Source organism: Rutilus rutilus (genome assembly GCF_951802725.1).
Source record: "Rutilus rutilus genome assembly, chromosome: 10".
NCBI classification, from domain to species: domain Eukaryota; kingdom Metazoa; phylum Chordata; class Actinopteri; order Cypriniformes; family Leuciscidae; genus Rutilus; species Rutilus rutilus.
In genome coordinates, this window is record NC_140215.1 from 33,865,470 (window position 1) to 33,885,474 (window position 20,005).

The 20,005-nt window shown below is 40.3% G+C and overlaps 1 protein-coding gene and 2 long non-coding RNA genes across 3 annotated transcripts; all 3 read right to left on the reverse strand.

The window, feature by feature from the left end:
- Positions 1-2,740: 2,740 nt before the first annotated feature.
- On the reverse strand, positions 2,741-3,509 carry LOC311299088. Its single transcript, XR_014629057.1, has 4 exons — positions 3,420-3,509; positions 3,196-3,285; positions 2,999-3,079; positions 2,741-2,794 (listed from the first exon to the last, which is right to left on the reverse strand). It is a non-coding gene; the product is annotated as an uncharacterized lncRNA (long non-coding RNA).
- A 95-nt stretch (positions 3,510-3,604) lies between these two features.
- On the reverse strand, positions 3,605-4,368 carry LOC311298902. The gene is made up of 3 exons (XR_014629016.1): positions 4,207-4,368; positions 3,921-4,100; positions 3,605-3,743 (listed from the first exon to the last, which is right to left on the reverse strand). It is a non-coding gene; the product is annotated as an uncharacterized lncRNA (long non-coding RNA).
- A 183-nt stretch (positions 4,369-4,551) lies between these two features.
- LOC311298874 (uncharacterized protein) lies at positions 4,552-6,141 on the reverse strand (the record flags this gene model as incomplete). The annotated part of the gene is made up of 5 exons (XM_084422200.1): positions 4,552-4,626; positions 4,807-4,857; positions 5,006-5,100; positions 5,278-5,598; positions 5,931-6,141. The coding sequence occupies 5 exons, from the start codon at positions 6,139-6,141 to the stop codon at positions 4,552-4,554; spliced, it is 753 nt and encodes a 250-aa protein (XP_084278326.1).
- Positions 6,142-20,005: the final 13,864 nt, after the last annotated feature.

Genomic DNA, 20,005 nt, shown 5'->3' on the forward strand with positions numbered 1-20,005 from the left:
AAATATTATAGTAATCTTATAGGAATACTATAGTAATTTGGGACATACTACATAAGTACGATAAGACTACTATAGCAGCTTAAAAATATTATAGAGAGGCTATACAGAACATCACAGAAGTATGTTATGTTCTGTAATACCTCTATAATATCCTAGAGCCGCTATAGTATTTCTATAGTAGTCTTATAGTACTTCTATAGTAATATTTTGTCCCAAAATACTATTTTCCTAACCAACACATATACGTATATTTTCTGTCATTTAACGTCATTTAACGTCGGTCATCCTCATTAATGTATTTTAAATTGTTTTCATATTTAGATATGACGGCCAGAAAAAATTAAGCTATGTTAAGTTTTTGTTATTTTAAGTTTTTCAGTGCCATTGACTCCCTTTATTTTTCGGCGTTTTCCTTCAGTTTTCAGTCCATAATGGCGGCCGCGCCGTCAAGTCATGGGGGCAACTGTTGCTATGGGGCGTTCTATTGAGTTTCGCCTCTTGGGCTTCTATACTCTTTGATGCGGATAAACCGCGGATCGGGCGGATGACGTGACGAAAAATAATATTTTAATTAAATTCAGGCGGGTGGCGGTTGAACCAATCAAATGAAAAAAGTTTGGCACTAAGCAAACCTGCAAGTTATGAGCTGGTTATTTTGTTTCGATATTTGCTATATTTTAAAACAGCCAGTCATTGGAGCCTAACGTTACCACTCGTGGAATAGGCAAAGAAAGAAAGGTAAGAAAAAAGTCGGAAACCTTTGCCCATTAATTAGATGTGCAAGGCAAGCAGGCTAGTTTTCGGGGTGTTAAGGACAATCAAAAATGTGAATATTCACGTTGCACTAGCGGTGGACTTTCAGCGAGTTTATTTAAACATTTATTTTTTAAAGAGCCGTTTGTGAGTCAAAAGAGCCGGCTCTTTTCAGTGAGCTGAGTGAAACGAGCCGGCTCACGAAAAAGACCCGAAATGCCCATAGTTATTAAGTGGCCAGTGTTTCACTTTCCCTCCAATAATATTTTGTTTTAATATCGCGGAGACGTATGTGTGATTACTGGGAACATAATAAAGACTCCTGGACTCGGTCGAGACCAAAAGCCATATTTGGCAAGACCAGTGGCCGAGACCGAGACAAGTCCGAGTCCGAATACCAGCGAGTCCGAGACAAGTCCGAGACCATAGAAAAACGGTCTCGAGTCCGGACTCGAGTCCAAGACCGGACTCGAGTACTACAGCCCTAGCGTCAGAACATATTCATCTGCTAATATAGCAGCAGCAGACACCTTAGTCACTTTTTGTTCATTCAAGTATGTTGCAATTTTGTCCGGTAGACAATTTTTAAATTCCTCCATAAGAACCAAATCGCGAAGCTGATCAAAATTGTTCACGTCTTGTGCAGAACACCAACGATCAAAAAGTGCAATTTTCTCTCGACCAAACTCAACATAACTCTGGCCCTCAATTTTCTTATAGCTACGGAATTTCTGCCTATAAGCCTCAGGAACCAGCTCATAAGACCTTAAACCTGCACCTTTCACCTGATCATAATTTAAACTTACTTCAGGTGAAAGAGAAGCATACGCCTCCTGGGCTTTACCCGTAAACACACACTGCAGCAGGAGAGGCCAAATTTCTTTTGTCCACTTTAAGGTCGTCGCTACTCTCTCAAATAACACAAAGTATTTATCAACATCTCTCTCAGAAAAGGGCGGAATTAAACGAATGCATTTATTAACATCATAATCCATCTCCGCCATGCCAACTTCACCGCCCACCGGTCTAGCTCCTCTGAGACGGACCGACTCACGTCTTCCTGTCTCCTCTATTTCCAATTTACGCAGCTCAAAATCATGCTTAAGCTCTTTTTCCCTGAGCTCTAAACGCCGAATTTCTACATGTAGCTCTAATTTACGCAGCTCAGGATCTGGATGCGCAACCGCACGGGAAAAGACAGAGTTCACGGGAGGGAGCAGATCTTTTTCAGCTAATTCAGTGTGCACTTGAGATTTGATATTTTGTTTCTTTTCTTGTTTTGAGATAGGTATTTTAAAATGAGTAGCAATAGAGAGCAAATTATTCTTAGTACATTGTTCAAATTTTGAGTAAATCAAAATCCATAATGAGACCGAAAAACACGCAGTCGAAACAAAAAAAAAAAAAAAAAAAAAAAAAAACGCGTCAAGCCTCAAGCCGCCAACAACAAAATACAAAGTAATCGCAAAAATGCAAATGCACTGTAGAGTGAAGTGATTACTCAAAATAGACCGTGTACAATATAAACCAAGAATCAGCCCTTGCTTCTCCCTAGCTATTCTCTCACCTCTCTAACTTAACCCTTACTCTTCACACAGTTCTGCAGCGGGATTTTATGCACCATAAACCAGTAAGTTTGTGAGGCAATCTGCAATAGACAACATCAAGTATTTTATAAATCTTACTTTATGATTATTAAAGAATGATACAATAATAAATATTGACCATTGACGTACTAGCTTGAGACATGGGGAATAAGCCTCTCTCGGACTGTGATGGCCTTCGAACTCCACGCTGAGGTGTGAGAGAACACCTAGATCCTGAAGAAAAATAACAAAAAAAAACAGCGTTGAAGCTCATTGAAATAGTTGTTAATTCTCCTACCTCACTTATTGACATTATTGCAGGAGCAGCTGTCTTTAAAAACTATGAAGAATGCAACTGATCATGGACTCACTGGATGAGGATGCCCGACCTTTTCTGCTCTCGGACTGTGATGGCCTTCGAACTCCACGCTGAGGTGTGCGGGAACGCCTAGATCCTGAAAAAAAAATAACAGCGTTGAAGCTCATTGAAATCATTTTTCAAGACCGCTGCTCCTGCAATAATGTCAATAATTGAGGTTGGAGAATTGACAACTATGGAGAATGCAACTGATCATGGACATGAAAAAATGTACTAGCCAATGGCGATTCTATTGCCAAGGTGTATGTAGAGGGTTGTAAAAAAATGTTTACTGACTTACTGGCTGACTCTGGACTGAATGCTTCTGATGATTCAGAGCTTGTGGGTGAACGGTGAAGCGTTGGACGAGAACATCCAGAAACTGAAAAAGGAACAGGAAGGTTGAAAGACTTTGTTTTGAGCCCAGACTTAAAAATACTTTATATTCCATTTGCATTGTGAGCAAGTAAAGTAGAATAAATAAAAACATGAAATTACTGTCTGAAGATGCAGGACTCTCTGGTTGTCTAATGGCGGTGTTAGCCAGTTCTGGGGGTGCAGGTAACTGGAGCAGCATTGCATTTTGTCCTGTGGTTGTTAAAAGAAATTCCAAAACCAGAAGCATCAGCAACTTAAATGACAGAAAAACTCATATTGCCAACCATTCCCTGAAGTTTGATGACTGAATTATACCACTGGACCAGCCCAGCCATTTTACTCACCCCTATGTGAGAGCTTAATCTTTGGCGGAGGAACCGGAAGCAACACTGTATCCTCTTGACAAGAACATGCACAAGATAACGATGAATACTAATGAACACAAATTTGAAAATCTCAATACAAATAATCCAGAATTGAAGACAAAAGATTATAATCCTCCTCTGCCTGTTAAACGTCTTCACACCTAAAACTGATCGAGTGAATCTCCTCAACTTCTCCAATCTAGTGAAGATCACGATGAAACCATTGATGTTGTAACATCTGCTCTAAGCTGGGGCGTTTAGTTGGATCCCGGGCTAGACACTGTCTAATCAGATCCATGCAGTCTGTACACATTTTAATAAGGAGAGAGCTGGTTAGTCATGACCATGTGACCTGGCATTTTCACTATACGTTGCTGAGCTATATATAAAAATTCTGACACACTTCAACCTTTAAACTTTCTGTACAAATCGTTTGCTTTATGTGTGTGTTTATCAATGCTACCATAATTATTCACTCACATTTGGATAAGTTGCGGTTCTGAAATATAACTTTGGCTTGTGTGATTTCCGTTCTATTAAGAAAAGGGAGACATGCGTTCGACAACTCGTACAGCAACACTCCTAGAGACCAGACATTTGCTGGGACGGCGTGGAATCGAGGTTCTGTAAAGACTTCAGGTGGGCAGTAATCCGGAACTCCTGTAAGAAAGACATTTGCACATTGTTGAGCTTTTTTTTTTTTAAAGCATCATCAAATAATTAGTAAGTCACTACCTTCAGGTTTCCACACTCCCAAAATGCTCACCCCTGTATATGTTGCTCTCGTAGCCTTCACTACTAAACAGCTGACCGCAGCCAAAGTCTATCAGCTTGAGGTCTGTCGTGTCTTTCTTCAACAGGAAATTCTGCGCATGAATGTCATTATGGAAAACACCACGATGGATGCAGTGTTGCACTGCCCGCACAGCCTGTATCATGACGACCCGTGAGAACAAGTCACTCCAAGGTTGACGAATGATTGAGTCCAGCAAGCTCTCGCAGGGTTCGGGATACTCCATAACCAGAGTGAATCCTCTAGGATCTTCAAACCACTCGTACAGTTGTATGACGAAGGGGCTTATGGATTCTCGCCTCATCAGCAGCAGCAGCGCTACTTCTGTAACGAGAGGTTCGGGATGCCCAGGCTAGAGAGAAGATGCAGACAGAAGGTTTGCTGGGTAAAAATCTGAAGAAAACATCATTTTGAAATGTGGATCTTGGATCTTTTTAGATGCGTTCAAAAGAGCCTTTTCAGCTCAAAGTTATTTGTTGATCACATTTATACCTAATGCTTCCTACGGGTGTATTAACTACAGTAATCTGCACTTAAACAACTCCATACACATTCAGGTTTTGGCCAACTTACAATATTAAGATAGCGATCGTTGTTAATCTTGCGCATCCGCTTGATGGCAACCTGCACACAAAAAAACCCAGTTTCAATGACAGTAACAGTATTCAAGCACCTGACCTTGTAGTAAGTATTAAACCATCTGTAAATTGTTTTAAATGTGTTTTTTTACGCATGCAAGAGCAAAATGTTTGTACAATTCAGTAAGATTTACCTTTTTGCCATCAAATTTGCGTGTTCCCAGGAACACTTTGCCAAATCCTCCGGATCCAATCATCTTTTCCACGTCATAGAGAGACTCAAAGGACTCTGAAAAACAAACAGAAAAATATGAGACAATTATTAGCTTGCTAGATCCATTGTTTTATTTAAAAAATATCAGTGCTGGTGGAAATCGGACATGTTAAAAACTTGACTCAGTTATGCATGAAATAGCAAAATCTCTCTCTGTAGACTTTACACTGCCCAGCCTTATTTCAGTCTCACCTGTTGAGCTCTTGTTCACTGGAGAAGCCTCCACGGCACCCTGAGCAGTTCGGCCAGTTGATGTCTCTGTTGGCTCGACAGGAACTTGACCCGGCAGCGGAGGACACAGAATCCTTTCGAGGCTGTCGGACCCCTGTGGGTTTGGGCTCTCCGATCCATCGCCACTCCAGCTCCACTCAGCGCAGTACGAGCCTCGGCTGCTCAGACTCAACGGCTCTCTACATATCCTCTCGACATGGGCCTCAGGGCTAGACCAAGGTGAGGATGACGCGATGCCCGGAGAAGAATCTCTGGAAGCAGTTCTCCAGGATCTGGAGCGGCCTGAGGATGGAACATTTCAGACATCAAAAACTGTTTTTGTTTTATTTATTTTTTTATAATATTAATTATCACTGTCACATCAAATTGTTACTTTGGTTTCACTTTATTTTGGTCCCTTTAAGACATTCTATAAGTAACATTGCACCTACATGTCCACTAACTCTCATTAGTAGACTCTACTAGAGTATTAGTAGACAGTAGACTTTCCCCCATTATAATAAATAATATTATAATGAGGGAAATAATTTTAATATTCTGTAAAAACAAGCCTTATTTTGAGTGGAAAACAAGGTAATACTGTATAAAATAATGTTGGAGAAATAATGATTTACCATTAATTGGCTTGACGCCGGAGTGATCTGGAGCAGGTGATGATGGTTCAGGAATAAAAGGCTCCACAACATTCACAGCACTACTGGAACAGCAGCAGAAAACAGCCTTCAAAGCCTTACAGATCCTGAGGAAACAACCAGGTATCTTCCTACGTTCTGGAGATATTTCTGAAATGAAGAAGAAACAAATGAAAACAACTATTAGACCCATCTGTAGTTGAAAAGGTACTTATAGTCGACAGAATGTTCAAAAGGAACCATCAAAATAAAGTGTTACCGTTACTTTAGTTGACAAATCAGCCATTGAAAATAGAAATAGAAACTAAGCCATTACTTCTTTATTAAAAGCCTATTCTGACCTCTGTGAGAGTGTTTAGACGAAGTGGACGGACGTCCATCATCTGGGTTCTGCTTCGCCCTCGTCCCGTGAGCCTGACCTGTGGACACAGAAACAGAAAACTCAGAAGACAGACAGAGATGTTAAATATCCAGGACGATCCTGGCTCTGGGTCTGGGTCGGGTCTGGCAGCGGCAGAGGTGGACAGTAACAAAGTACATTTATTTGAGCAGGGACGGACTGACAATCTGTGCGTTCTGGAAAAGTCCAGAACGGCCGTCCAACCGAGGGCCGTCGGCACAACAAAAAAGTCTAATAAAGCAATATGAACAGCCAACAGCAGGGACACTAATACGATCACTTATATGCTACGTGTAAAAAAAAGATTCGGCCTACTAGCCACTGACTTAATAGTTTTATAAGGCTTACCTAGCTATTGCACTTTTAAATTTGCTTACATTATTATTTGAATAGTTATAAGTTATAGTAGGCTATATAGCAGTTGCGTCTGATAAACATCAAATGGGAAACGCTCAAAAAGCGGAACGAAACTTGTTTGATCTGTGCGCGGCCAAAGCAAGCAGGGCTGATCTCGATAACGCCAACATTATTACACAGAGCTGCGCGATCCACTGAGAAGCATTTCAATTCAGCGCAGAATTCTCTTATAAACCCACAGATGACTATGTGATTTAAGTAAGTTAAAGACAGATGAAACAGCCCAAAAAACAGGCGAAACATTGTTCCAAGAACAAACCAGTTAGAAAACATTTCACTCCACAACTTTACTGTAGTAAAACTGTAGTAAAACAAACTTTTTTTGGCAGAAATGTGCCTGTATATATTCATATTAAAAATGCTTTTATATATAGTCATGTTATTAAAGTTATTAAGTTGTTATTAAACGTATTGTTATTAAATGTAATGCAGTAATGTTTTTGTTTAGAAGTTATGGCAGTTTATTTATTTTGCATTTATATTAATACTAAATATTTGTTTTTGATAACACATATATAGGTTTATAGAGAAAAAGAAAATCAATTTATATTGTCATAATTTTTCAGGAATTGTTTAAAACTGTCTGAACCAGAACCAGATCTCAAGATATTTTATTATTTCGCATATTATGGTGAAAAGTAAAAAACAAAGTTAAAGGTAAAGTTAAAAAGCACCATGTTATATGTATAATAAATATTTTTGAGTATAACAAACAAGTAGCCCTTCTAGATTATTGTATCCCTTGAGGTAGCCCACAAATAGGTTGGAGACCACTGGTAAATAGTAACTATATGTTTTATAATTACAAGTTTGTGTAATTTGGGGTTTCTGTGGTCAGTGACATTTCATTATTTGTATTTTATTTTCAGTGCAGATGTAATGGCATTGTACACATTTTTTGTTTTTATTTGAAGGCTGAGGCTTCATTAATAAACACAAGCCCAATTATCATGATTGGTTTTGAGATGTTACTTGCTTGTCTGATAGGCTACAGTATGTGGCACAGTATCAGGACATCCTGGCTAGTGTCTGTAGCGCACGGCAAGGGGCGAATGGCCGGATGATGGGCCTATTTGGGAGAAAGTCCAGGGCTGTTTTTTAGCCCCAGTCTGTCCCTGTATTTGAGTACTGTACTTAAGTACACTTTTTGAGCATCTGTACTTTACCTGAGTATTATTTTTTCTGGAAACATTTTACTTTAACTTCACTAACGTACATTTGAAAGACAAGCATCGTACTTTTTACTCCACCACATTTCTGTCAAGGTCCTTGAGTAGAAAGTAGTTGGATTCTGACATCAATCTGATTTTCATTTTCAACGTTGGGTTTGGTCTTCTTAATGCACATTTTGTCATTGTTTTGGAGCACACTAGCTTATAACAGTGGCTGACATAGTCATATACTAAAAGCCCCAAAACTTTAAATAGGGCACTATTTGAGGGAACAGGGTGTCCGAAACTATTGTGGACGTTATTGAGAGCACTTATTCAATCTCACATTCAATCCCACTACAGGAACTGTGTTTTAGAAATACATTTCATATTGATATGAGGGTAGGCAGGCATAGATTCAGAGGCATAAGGTACTGTAAGTATCACAAACAACAATAATAAAACATTAATTTACTTTTGATACTTAAGTACTTTTAAAAACAAGTACTTCTGTACTTTTACTTAAGAAAAAATCAGTCTTTTCAACTTTTACTTGTAACTGAGTAGCCTCATATTTGACCAGTAGTATCTGTAACTTACTTTCATTCAAGTAAGGAAATTGTGTAACTTACTTTGTCCATCTCTGGGCAGCGGATCCTGATCACGGTCATCACCGGGTCTCCAAACCTCCTGACCAGCCGTCTGAGAGAAATAAGCAGCTCTCCTGCAGTGATCTTAGGATGGAATATTTCACATATCACATCGTTAGTAATATTATAATAATCAATAATCAATGTCTATGGTCAATTACAAATTTTTACTTAAATGTTACTCAAATTCAAAACTTTATTTCGCATGCAAGGAATCAAATAAATGTGATCTGGGTTCTTCAAATTAATGTAATCAGGCCCCGTCCACACTACTGCGTTTTCGTTTAGAAACGGAGAATTAAACCGAATACGATCTCCGTCCACACCAGCGTTTTAGCTGCGTATTAGAATTGATCTCCGTCCACATTAAAACGACTGAAAACGCGGATCACGTGACAATTCACCAACACTGGCCATGCGCGAGCCGGTGTAAACACAACTTCATTGATAAAATTATCCCACCATGCGCTGGTTCTTCCCGGGTTAACCCAAAACCGACGCTCCATGTACACGGTGAGCCTCTACTACGTCATCGTTTCTAAAGTCCTCCGTTTTGACCCGTCCGGCGTCCACACTAAAACGCCCTCCGGAGATTCAAAACGAAAAACGGGTCGGCAGCCTTTCTAAACTTCTCCGTTTTTGGACGGGAGGTGCAAAGGAAGCAAAAGGTCTAACGAAAACGCAGTAGTGTGGACGGGGCCTCAGTCATTGTACAACATCATTACCATAAACCATAAAAGAAAAATGAAAGCACTCACCTCCTCTTTCGCCCATCATAAGATTGTGAGCCGACACCCTCCTCCAAACTACAATAAAATCAATACAACACAACACAACACAACACAACACAATACAATACAATACAATAGAAATCTCCTCAGAAATACTCCCCTGAAAAAATCAAACAAACAAATAAAAGTAACAAGATATTCTCAGAAATTATATGACGCTTTAAAAATGTAAAGGATATATTCTCCGATGTCTTTGTAGAATAAAAGTATAAAGAGCTTCAAAGTCTCAAATTTCGAAAAAGCCTCAGCAAAAGTCTGTTAATTCGCCTCGTCTCTCAACCAACAGACAGCGGTCGAGCGTGAAGTGTGCATACATGCAGATTTCAGAATTCAAAAAACGCGTCGCTATAGCAACTAAAATTCGAATCACTGCATGCACGCCCAGATTCAAGTGTAAATATAGGCAGAATTCATAACACGCGTTATCGGTTCGAGTGTAAATATAAATGCAGTCAGAATTCATAACCTTCATAGCAACTAAAATTCGATTTCACGCATGCACGCGCACATCGACTCTGATTTATTAAATAGTTACACATTTAATGTTGACGTTTTCTTTAATATGATATTCACTCTTTCAGACCAGTTTTATTATTAAAACCCGTGGAAAATGCGCGCATAAAGGCACTAGGGAGAATAAATCGGACATCATATAAATTAATTAAATTGGCCCTTTTCCGCATATATAACCATCAAGGCCAATCAGCTTTCAGTATCACTAGTGCGTCATCCAACCGGTTAGTAGTAGTGGTGAAGAAATCTAAATTATTGTTGAATTTTCTATTAAAATTGTTCACAATTGCTACCCAGTTAACTATAAACTTGCTAAATTTGCCCCCATTAAATATCAAACTAAAACGACAGATTGCATTGTGGGTTTAACCTGATGCAGCAAAAGATTTGTTGATTACAGTGAAACTTTTTTTTCTTTGCTTACAAAAAATAGTTATTTTTATTAAATAATAATAGTAATAATTATTAAAGCATTGCAGTATTTCTTGACCAAAGTGCTTCTGCAATATTTAGTGTATCTATAGTGTATTCCTGGAAATGGACCCTTCAACCTTTCCATTATGATCTCACCAGTTGAACTATAATGAATCAGTGGTGGTCAAAATTGATGGCACCCCTGATAAATATGATAAAAAATGGCTGTAAAAAATTAATCTGCATTGTTTATCCTTTTGATCTTTCATTCAAAAAATTCACAAAAATCTAACCTTTCATTGAAGTAAAAGAATTGAAAGTGGGGGGTAAATCACATTATAAAATAAATGTTTTTCTCCAAAACACGCTGGCCATAATTGTTGGCACCCTGTTATTAAATACTTTTTGCAACCTCCTTTTGCCAAGATAACTGCTCTGAGTTTTCTTCTATAATGCCTGATGAGTTTGGAGAACACCTGACAAGAGATCAGAGATCATTCCTCCATACAGAATCTCTCCAGATCCTTCAGATTCACAAGTTCATGTTGGTGCTTCTTCTCTTCAGTTCACTCCACTCATCAGGTCAGGGAACTGGGACGGTCATGGCAGAAGCTTCATTTTGTGCTCAGTTACCCATTTTTGTGTTGATTTTGATGTTTGTTTTGGACCGTTGTCCTGATGGAAGATCCAACCACGGCCCATTATAAGATTTCTAGCAGAGGCCGTCAGGTTTTGATTTTTTATCTGTTTGTATTTGCTAGAATCCATAATACCATGTATCTGAACAAGATGTCCAGGACCTCCAGCAAATAAATAGGCCAAAAATGTATTAAATTTAGGGTTTGCTGCCAAAAAGCCCTTTTTTTTGTTTCATCTGACCATAGAATCCGGTCCGTTTTGAAGATCCAGTCGTGTCTGACAACTGAATATGCTGGAGTTTATTTTTGGAGGAGCGAGGAGGATTTTTCTTGAAACCCACCCAAACAACATGTGGGGATGTAGGGGTTGTTTGATTTTGTTGTCTGACCCCCAAGACTCAACTAATCTCTGCAATTCTCCATCTGTGATCCTTGAAGAGTCTTTGGCCACTCAAACTTTCCTCCTCACCATCCATTAAGACAATATAGACACACGTCCTCTTCCAGGCAGATTCGTAACATCTTTAGTTGATTATAACTTCTTAATTATTGCCCTGATGGTCAAAATGGGGATTTTCAATTCTTTAGATATTTTCTTACAGCCACTTTCTATTTTGTGAAGCTCAACAATCTTTTGCTGCACATCAGAACTATATTCTTTGGTTTTACTCATTGTGATGGATGATTCAGGGAATTTGGCCTTTGTGTTTCCTCATATTTAAACTCCTGTGAAACAAGAAGTCATAGCTGGACAATTTCATGTTCCTAGTCCCCCTGGTGTGCTAAAAAAGGTCAATATTAATGGGAATATACTTCAGAGATATTTTTCTCATAAAAAATTCTAGGGGTGCCAACAATTATGGCCAGCGTGTTTTGGAGAAAAACATTTATTTCATAATGTGATTTACCCCCAATTTCAATTATTTTACTTCAATGAAAGGTGAGATTTTTGCAAATTTTTTGAAGGAAAGATCAAAAGGATAAACAATGCAGATTTATTTATTATTTATCAGGGGTGCCATCAATTTTGACCACCACTGTATACAGTACCAGTCAAAAGTTTGGAAACATTACTATTTTTAATGCTTTTGAAAGAAGTCTCTTATGCTCATCAAGCCTGCAGTTAAAAACAAAAAAAACTAAACAAAAAAACAGTAATATTATGAAATATTATTACAATTTAAAATAATGGTTCTCTTTTTTAATATACTTTAAAATGTAATTTATTTTTGTGATGCAAAGCTGAATTTTCATCAGCAAGTACTCCAGTCTTTGGTGTCTTATGATCCTTCAGAAATCATTCTAATATGCTGATTTATGATCAATGTTGGAAACAGTTGTGCTGCTTAATATTTTTTTATAACCTGAGATACTTTTTTCAGGATTATTTGATGAATAAAAAGTTTAAAAGAACTGTATTTATTTAGAATAGAAATCTTTTGTAACAATATACACCACCGATCAAAAGTTTGGGAACAATAATTTTTTTTTTTAAAGAAATTAGTACTTTAATTCAACAAGAATGTGTTAAATTGATAAAAGGTGATGGTAACGATTTATATTGTTAGAAATGTTTTTATTTTGAATAAATGCTGTTTTTATGAATAATTGCTGTTAACGTTTTACTCATCAATGAATCCTGAAAAAAGTATTCCAAAAAAATATATTAAACAGCACAACTGTTTCCATCATTGATAATAACTGAGTATCAAATTATCATATTAGAATGATTTAGGATCATAAGACACCAAAGACTGGAGTACTTGCTGATGAAAATTCAGCTTTGCATCACAAAAATAAATTACATTTTAAAGTATATTAAAAAAGAGAACCATTATTTTAAATTGTAATAATATTTCATAATATTACTGTTTTTTTTTTTTTACTGCAGGCTTGATGAGCATAAGAGACTTCTTTCAAAAACATTAAAAATAGTAGTGTTTCCAAACTTTTGACTGGTACTGTACATATATATATAAAATGAACATATATGAAAACTATAATAACATACAATGTTATAAGACTGCAAATAATATTTTTACAAAACAGTTATTTCCTCCCACAAATTTCTCTCATCTTAACTATACATTATAACTTTTTGTCACCCAACTGAATTTGATCAGAAGGGATGTGTAAGCACTATTATTTGAAAACCTTCTCTGTTTTGAATTATTAAAAGCATTGTTTGACTATACAAGGGTAAATTCTACTATGATAATTCTACTATGGTATTTACCAAATGTTCTTATGCATTAATGCAGCAGTGGTACTTCACTTTCTCTAGACTCAACTCACTGGGCCCATTTGGAGCAATCTGTGTCTATGTGCTAATATAACATACCTTGTACATCTAGCCTCTAGAGAGAATATGGTTGTTCATATCCATATATTTACTGAATAGACAAGTATATATTATACTGTACACATACAATGGGCTTACATTCAAAAATGACTATGAGCAAGACTACAAATGACTTCATATTTCCTGATTGATAGTTTCCCCAGTGTTGCTGTGGGTTTCACCAGTGTCCTCCACACATGCAGGTATAGTTAATCAGGAACTAGAGGCTATATTGTGTGTGTCATCTCTGTGACAGACTGGTCACCTGTTCAGGGTGATCTACCTTTGGCCTGTGGTAGCTGGGATTAGCTCCAGCTCCTGGATATTTCAGGCATAAAAATGTGGTGTTTTTTTAAAGGTCAAAAGATGTAAATGGACATAGTGAAAACACAAACCTTTATTTGTCCACTATAACAGAAACTGTGGTTCAAAAACAAACAAACAAACAAAAAAAAACTGTCTTCATGTACCGGTAATGTACTTAACATTGAGTGAGAGTAATTTGAACATGATCTTCAGGCTGCCCGGTGTGTGGCCATGTCTTCTTACTGGAAAAAGTAAAAACAACAATCAATAAATGAGAAATGTACAGAGGTGAATTAAGTTGCCATGTAGGTTTACTTATTCTTACCAGGATGGACAAGGCACCCAATGCACCAACACCTCTTTACATCCCTGTGAATTAGGTAAAAATAAAGAGCCAATTACAAAACAAATCATCATTATATTTCAATCTTTACATATCATTACATCACTTACTACATTTTTAAAGCATTTAAAGTAACTCATCAAAAACTTTTAACAAAGCACCACGGAAAGCCACCATCCTCATGTGCCATTACTGTGGTACAGCAACACCACCAGCACAGAGACAGAGACAGGGGTAGCTGCAGGTCGAGGGATGTACGTAACGAAAGGTGGTGTGCTGAAAGGTGAATGCTACTACAACAGAAACTAAGCCCTAATCTTAACAGACAGCTTTCACGACCACTAAAGACCTTTCTCCACAAGCAAAGCTCCAACATACCCACACTACAGCAGGTTTTGTCATCAAAGCATGAAATCTGAAATCTGAATTCCAATTCATTATTTAGGATTCTTATCATCTTACCAAATCTGACCCATAAATGCCACTCAGACTGAAGAGCAACTTCAACAACTGCTGTTAACATTCAGAAGCAATGGAAATATACACCTGAACTTTACATGTTATAGTTAGATTATATGTTATATTCATACTACACTGTAGAAGCCAACACTGTAGTACTGTACAGAATATTTGATATTTGTGTATTGGTTCTGTGATCTTCTAACCGTATGCTCTTTCGCACTGCATGTACTCCTACTGTAATCAGTAAGCAAATATGAATTCCATTCCAGATGTTTATTTTTTTGCAATAAAGTCCCCTATACATTAGCATACACTGAATGTGGAGTTCTTAACATTACAACAGAGCTAAATATTTTGGGATACTGTAAGAATTGAGTAATTAGAAAATGCCGGACAGTCTGGTTGAAGACAGGACCTTGCTGGAAATTACCATTTTAACTCACTTCAGAATACATCTCTTTCCCTCTTCCCCCCACCCTCTCTCTCTTATGCTAACATCACCTGAGATTTACACACAAACTATATGGTTTAAATGTTAACAATTATCATCCAGTTTTATAAATGTTTGGTATCATTTGAAATGTCTCAGTGCGACTGGTACAAAGGTCTCATTTCCAAATAGGTAAATCAAAAGGTAATAAGGTTTTTAAGAGTTTAGGGATAGCTGGCACACAAAGGAAGATGGTCTCTAGACAAATGGTCTCATACCCCCAAAAGGTGTCAACTCTGAATGTAAATTCCCATTGTTAGCAGATGTTTCCTTGTGAAAGAACTTTCTGTCTATATAAGGAAATGCAACGAGAAGATCGGGGCCTTTCTGTATTTCAGATTAGCCCGTGAGGCTGAGAGTAAGAAATCTCACTCTCCTCCAAGTACGCTTACACCATTGAATAAAAGCCTGTACGGATGGCACGGAAGTCTCAGACTCCTGGGATGTAAAAGTGGAGGTTGGTAACCGAGGCAGCTTTCAAATGGGGATAACCCAGTGGCGGACGAGGGTAGTGAATTATGGGCGTATTCGGCCCAGGATAACTGGTCCCCCCAAGATGCTGGGCTCTGTGAAGTCAAGCTGCGCAACATGCGTCCGAGAATCTGATTGGTCCGTTCGGCTTGCCCATTGGTCTGAGGATGGATTCCTGACGACAGACTGGGGGATGCCCCAATCAGTCGGCAGAATTCCCTCCAGAACTGAGAAGCGAATTGGGGCCCTCTGTCTGACACAATGTCCGAAGGAAGACCATGAATTTTAAATACGTGATCTACCATTATCTGGGCGGTCTCTCGGGCGGACGGTAGTTTAGGAAGCGGAATAAAATGAGCTGCTTTAGAAAAACGGTCGACCACACTAAGAATAACCGTGTTCCCGGCGGATGACAGAAGACCGGTAACGAAATCTAAAGCAATGTGCAACCACGGGCGTGACGGAATAGGAAGTGGTCTGAGAAGACCCGCAGGCGGGGTATTGCTTGACTTGGGCGCAGACAGGACAAGATGCTACGAACAGACGTATGTCACGTTCTCTAGTGGGCCACCAAAATCTCTGGCGAATAGCGGCCAAGGTACCCCTAACTCCGGGATGAGCGACTAACTTAGAGGCGTGACCCCACTGGAGAACAGATGAGCGAGCGGTCTCGGGAACAAACAACGTTCCTTTCGGGGCACGAGGAGGTCTGACAACGAGTGAAAGAGCTCTTTTTACGGTCTGTTCAACTCCCCAGACGGCAGCTCCGACCACGCAGTGCTGGGGTACAATAACCTCCTTAGTCGAAGCCTCCTCTGTGGAACCGAACTGCCGCGAGAGATCATCAGGCTTAAGGTTCTTGGAACCTGGCCTAAATGAGATCGAAAAGTCAAAACGACCAAAAAATAATGCCCAGCGGGCCTGTCGAGTGTTAAGTCTCTTAGAGGTGCGGATGTATTCAAGGTTCCGGTGATCAGTCCAAACAATAAATGGGACACTGGCTCCCTCCAACCAGTGCCGCCACTCCCCAGAGCTAACGAATCGCCAAAAGCTCCCGATTACCAACATCATAATTGCGCTCAGCCAGTGAAAGACGATGGGAAAAGGCGGCGCACGGATGAACCTTGTCATCTAGAGAAGAACGTTGCGACAAAATAGCCCCAACCCCTATGTCGGAAGCATCGACCTCGACTATAAATTGCCTCTCAGGATCCGGGGTGACTAAAATGGGCACGGAGATGAACAACCTCTGAGTCGATCGAATGCATCTTGCGCCATCTCTGACCAAACGAATTGAGACTTGGTCGAGGTGAGGGCAAACAGAGGAGCGGCAACCTGGCTAAAATTACGAATTAATCATCTGTAAAAGTTAGCGAAACCTAAAAACCGCTGGAGAGCAACTCGGAACTCCGGAACGGGCCAATCGAGGACCGCCCGCACCTTCTCGGGATCCATGCTGATACCCTCAGCAGAGACCACCGAACCAAGGAACGTAACCGATCGAGAATGAAATACACATTTAACGAAAAGGCGGCTCTCGAGTAACCGTTGTAAGACCCGGCGAACGTGTTGGACATGTACTTCGAGTGAGGGTGAGAAAATGAGGATGTCGTCCAGATAAATGAATACAAAGACATTTAACATGTCACGCAAGACATCATTGACCAACGTCTGGAATACTACGGGGGTGTTGACCAGCCCAAAAGGAAGAACGCGATATTCAAAATGACCGATAGGGGTGTTAAACGCAGTCTTCCATTCGTCCCCCTGCTTAATACGAACGAGATGGTATGCGTTACGCAAGTCCAACTTTGTGAAGACCTTTGCGCCCTGCAAGATTTCGAAAGCCGACGACATAAGGGGCCTGGGGTAGCGATTCTTGACCGTTATGTCGTTCAACCCTCGATAATCGATAATCGATGCAGGGATGCAACGAGCCATCCTTCTTCTTCACAAAGAAGAACCCCGCACCAGCAGGAGAGGAGGACGGGACAATAATCCCAGCATCAAGAGGCTCGGAGAGGTATTTCTCTAAAGCCTCCCGTTTGGGCGCAGAGAGAGAATATAATCTACCGCGGGGTGGCGTGGTGCCAGGATGGAGATCAATGCAACAATCGTAGGGACGGTGAGGCGGTAGAGAAACGGCCCGGGAACGACTGAAAACCGCCCGCAAATCGTGGTACTCCTCCGGGACTCCGGACAGATCTCCAGGCTCCTCCTGAAAAACAGAAACAGAAGAGACCACAGGAATCGCAGAAACGAAACAATTAACATGACACGAAAGACTCCAAGACAATATGGTACTCTTGACCAAGTCAATATGAGGGTTATGTTGGATTAGCCAGGGATGTCCTAACACAATGGGGGTATAGGGAGACTGCAAAATGAGAAAAGAAATAGTCTCTTGATGGTTCCCTGAGATAGTGAGACTCACCTGACTGGTAACACGGTGAACCTTAGACAGCATTCTACCATCCAGAGCAAAGACGGTGGTGCTACCATTCAAGTCCACCAGGGGGATGTTATGTTCCCGAGCCCATCTCTCATCAATGAAGTTCCCTTCAGCCCCCGAGTCGATTAGTGCAGGACATGAAACGGTAGAACCAGCCCAACGAAGAACCGTGGGCAGAGTGGTGCGGGATTTGGATGGAGAGGACGTCACAGCAGCGCTCGCCAGTACTCCTCTGTCTACTGGCGAGCTCTGGCTTTTAACGGACATGAAGCGGCAAAGTGGCCAGCCGCGCCGCAATAAAGACACAGTCTGTTGGAGATGCGACGTTGTCTCTCATCCGGCTGGAGGCGAATGCTACCCAACTGCATGGGGTCAGGATCTGGTCTAGAAGTAGCAGAAGAAGAAGGCTCGCAAAGTGTAGCGGTAGCTGCACGAGCACGTCGCCGTTGCTCAAAGTATCTGTCAAGACGAATCGCTAGCTCTATCAGTTGGTCGAGCTGGGCCGGTGAACCACAAGCATAAATCTCCTCCTTCAAATCCACATTCAGACCCTCCAGGAAACGAGCGACCAAGGCAGGCTCATTCCATTCGCATGTGGTGGAAAGGGTGCGAAATTCAGTGGCGAAATCGGCTACTGTTCTCTTCCCCTGACGAATCGTGGTCAGAAGACGCGAAGCCTCGCGTCCAAAAACCGACTGGTCGAAAACTTTAATCATCTCCTCCTTAAAGAGATCAAAATGGCTGCAGCAGGGAGTCCCTGCCTCCCAAGCAGAGGTTCCCCACTCACGAGCACGCCCAGTCAGTAACGAAATCACATAGGCGATGCGGGCGCGATCCGCCGCATAAGTCTGTGGTTGCAGGGAAAAAGCCATCTCACACTGAGTCAAAAAGGCTCTACACTCAGTCGGCTCACCTGCATAGCATGGGGGATTGTTCACACGAGGTTCTGGAAGAGAAGGATGACTCTGAACTACTGGTGACTCTTGGTGTGCACGAAGAAGGCGAGCAGATAGATCATTCACCTGTGCAGCCAAACTCTCCACCGCATGTCTGGCAGCAGATAATTCCTCTTCGTGTCGACCCAGCATGACTCCTTGAATCGCTACAGCAGAAAAAAACGATTCCTCCTTCGCTGGATCCATAGTGTTCGGATTATTCTGTCAGAGTGCAACAGAAAGATCCAAAAGCAAAGGTAACTCAATTCAAAGTCTTTAATGTTCAACAAAAATGCGGCTTGTAGTAAATAGCTCAGAACTGGAACTCAAAAGAAGCTCTCCAGGAAGACAGCTACACAGTGGATACTTTGTCAGGAGAGATAACGTTGAACAGAAAAATTCTCTCTCCCAGTAGGAACTTGTCCTTGTGGAAAGCAGCTCGAGCAGAGTAAACTTAGTTGAGACTCACCACAGCAGGTGACTGGAAACAGGGCATACTAAGACGAATGCTGCTACACAAGACAAGGTAAGAGTTTGCTGACAAGATGAGAGAGCGTAACTCACACAATAATCCAACACAGAACAGAGAGAACAAACACCAGAAGTAGACCGAGTAATCAGACAAGACAAGAAACAGGTGTCACCACAAAGCAGCACGAGCGCTGATTGTGATGATCAACAGGTGATGACAGAGTGCAAACATGAAAGTGTGTGTGTGCGCTGATGTGTGAGTGAGATGAGTGTGTCAATGAGTGTGTGTGGTAGTGTGAGAGTGAGAGAGAACAGAGAAGCAACCCAGATCCTGACAGAGAACTTTCCACATGGATGACTCAATGTGTAATAGACTAGCAATGCAAAGAGCTAACTGTATTGTATAACATTTTATACCTGTGTCTTTCTCTTTGCTGCCATGTTGACAGCTGACTTGCTGTGAAGTAAAACAAAACATTTTTTTTGCCTTAATTCAAGTTCACATTGTTCCTTGCTCATTGTACTGGCTTTAGCCAAAGTCATTTCACTCAGCGGCCATCTTTGAAATGCCTCTTGGGCATCCAAGTGCAGCTCCTATCTCTCTGAATGGGGAAACGTCAAAATTCTCCAAAACTGTTAAATTATTACATTTAAGATTAAATTTCAGATTTGAAATCACCAATAAAATCTGACAACAACAGTCTCATATACTGTATATATATATATATATATTTTTTTTTTTTTTTTCCTATGTTCCTAAAGTATTAAGAAAAACAAAAAACTTTTCAGACTGGAGCAGCCAATGGGCATGA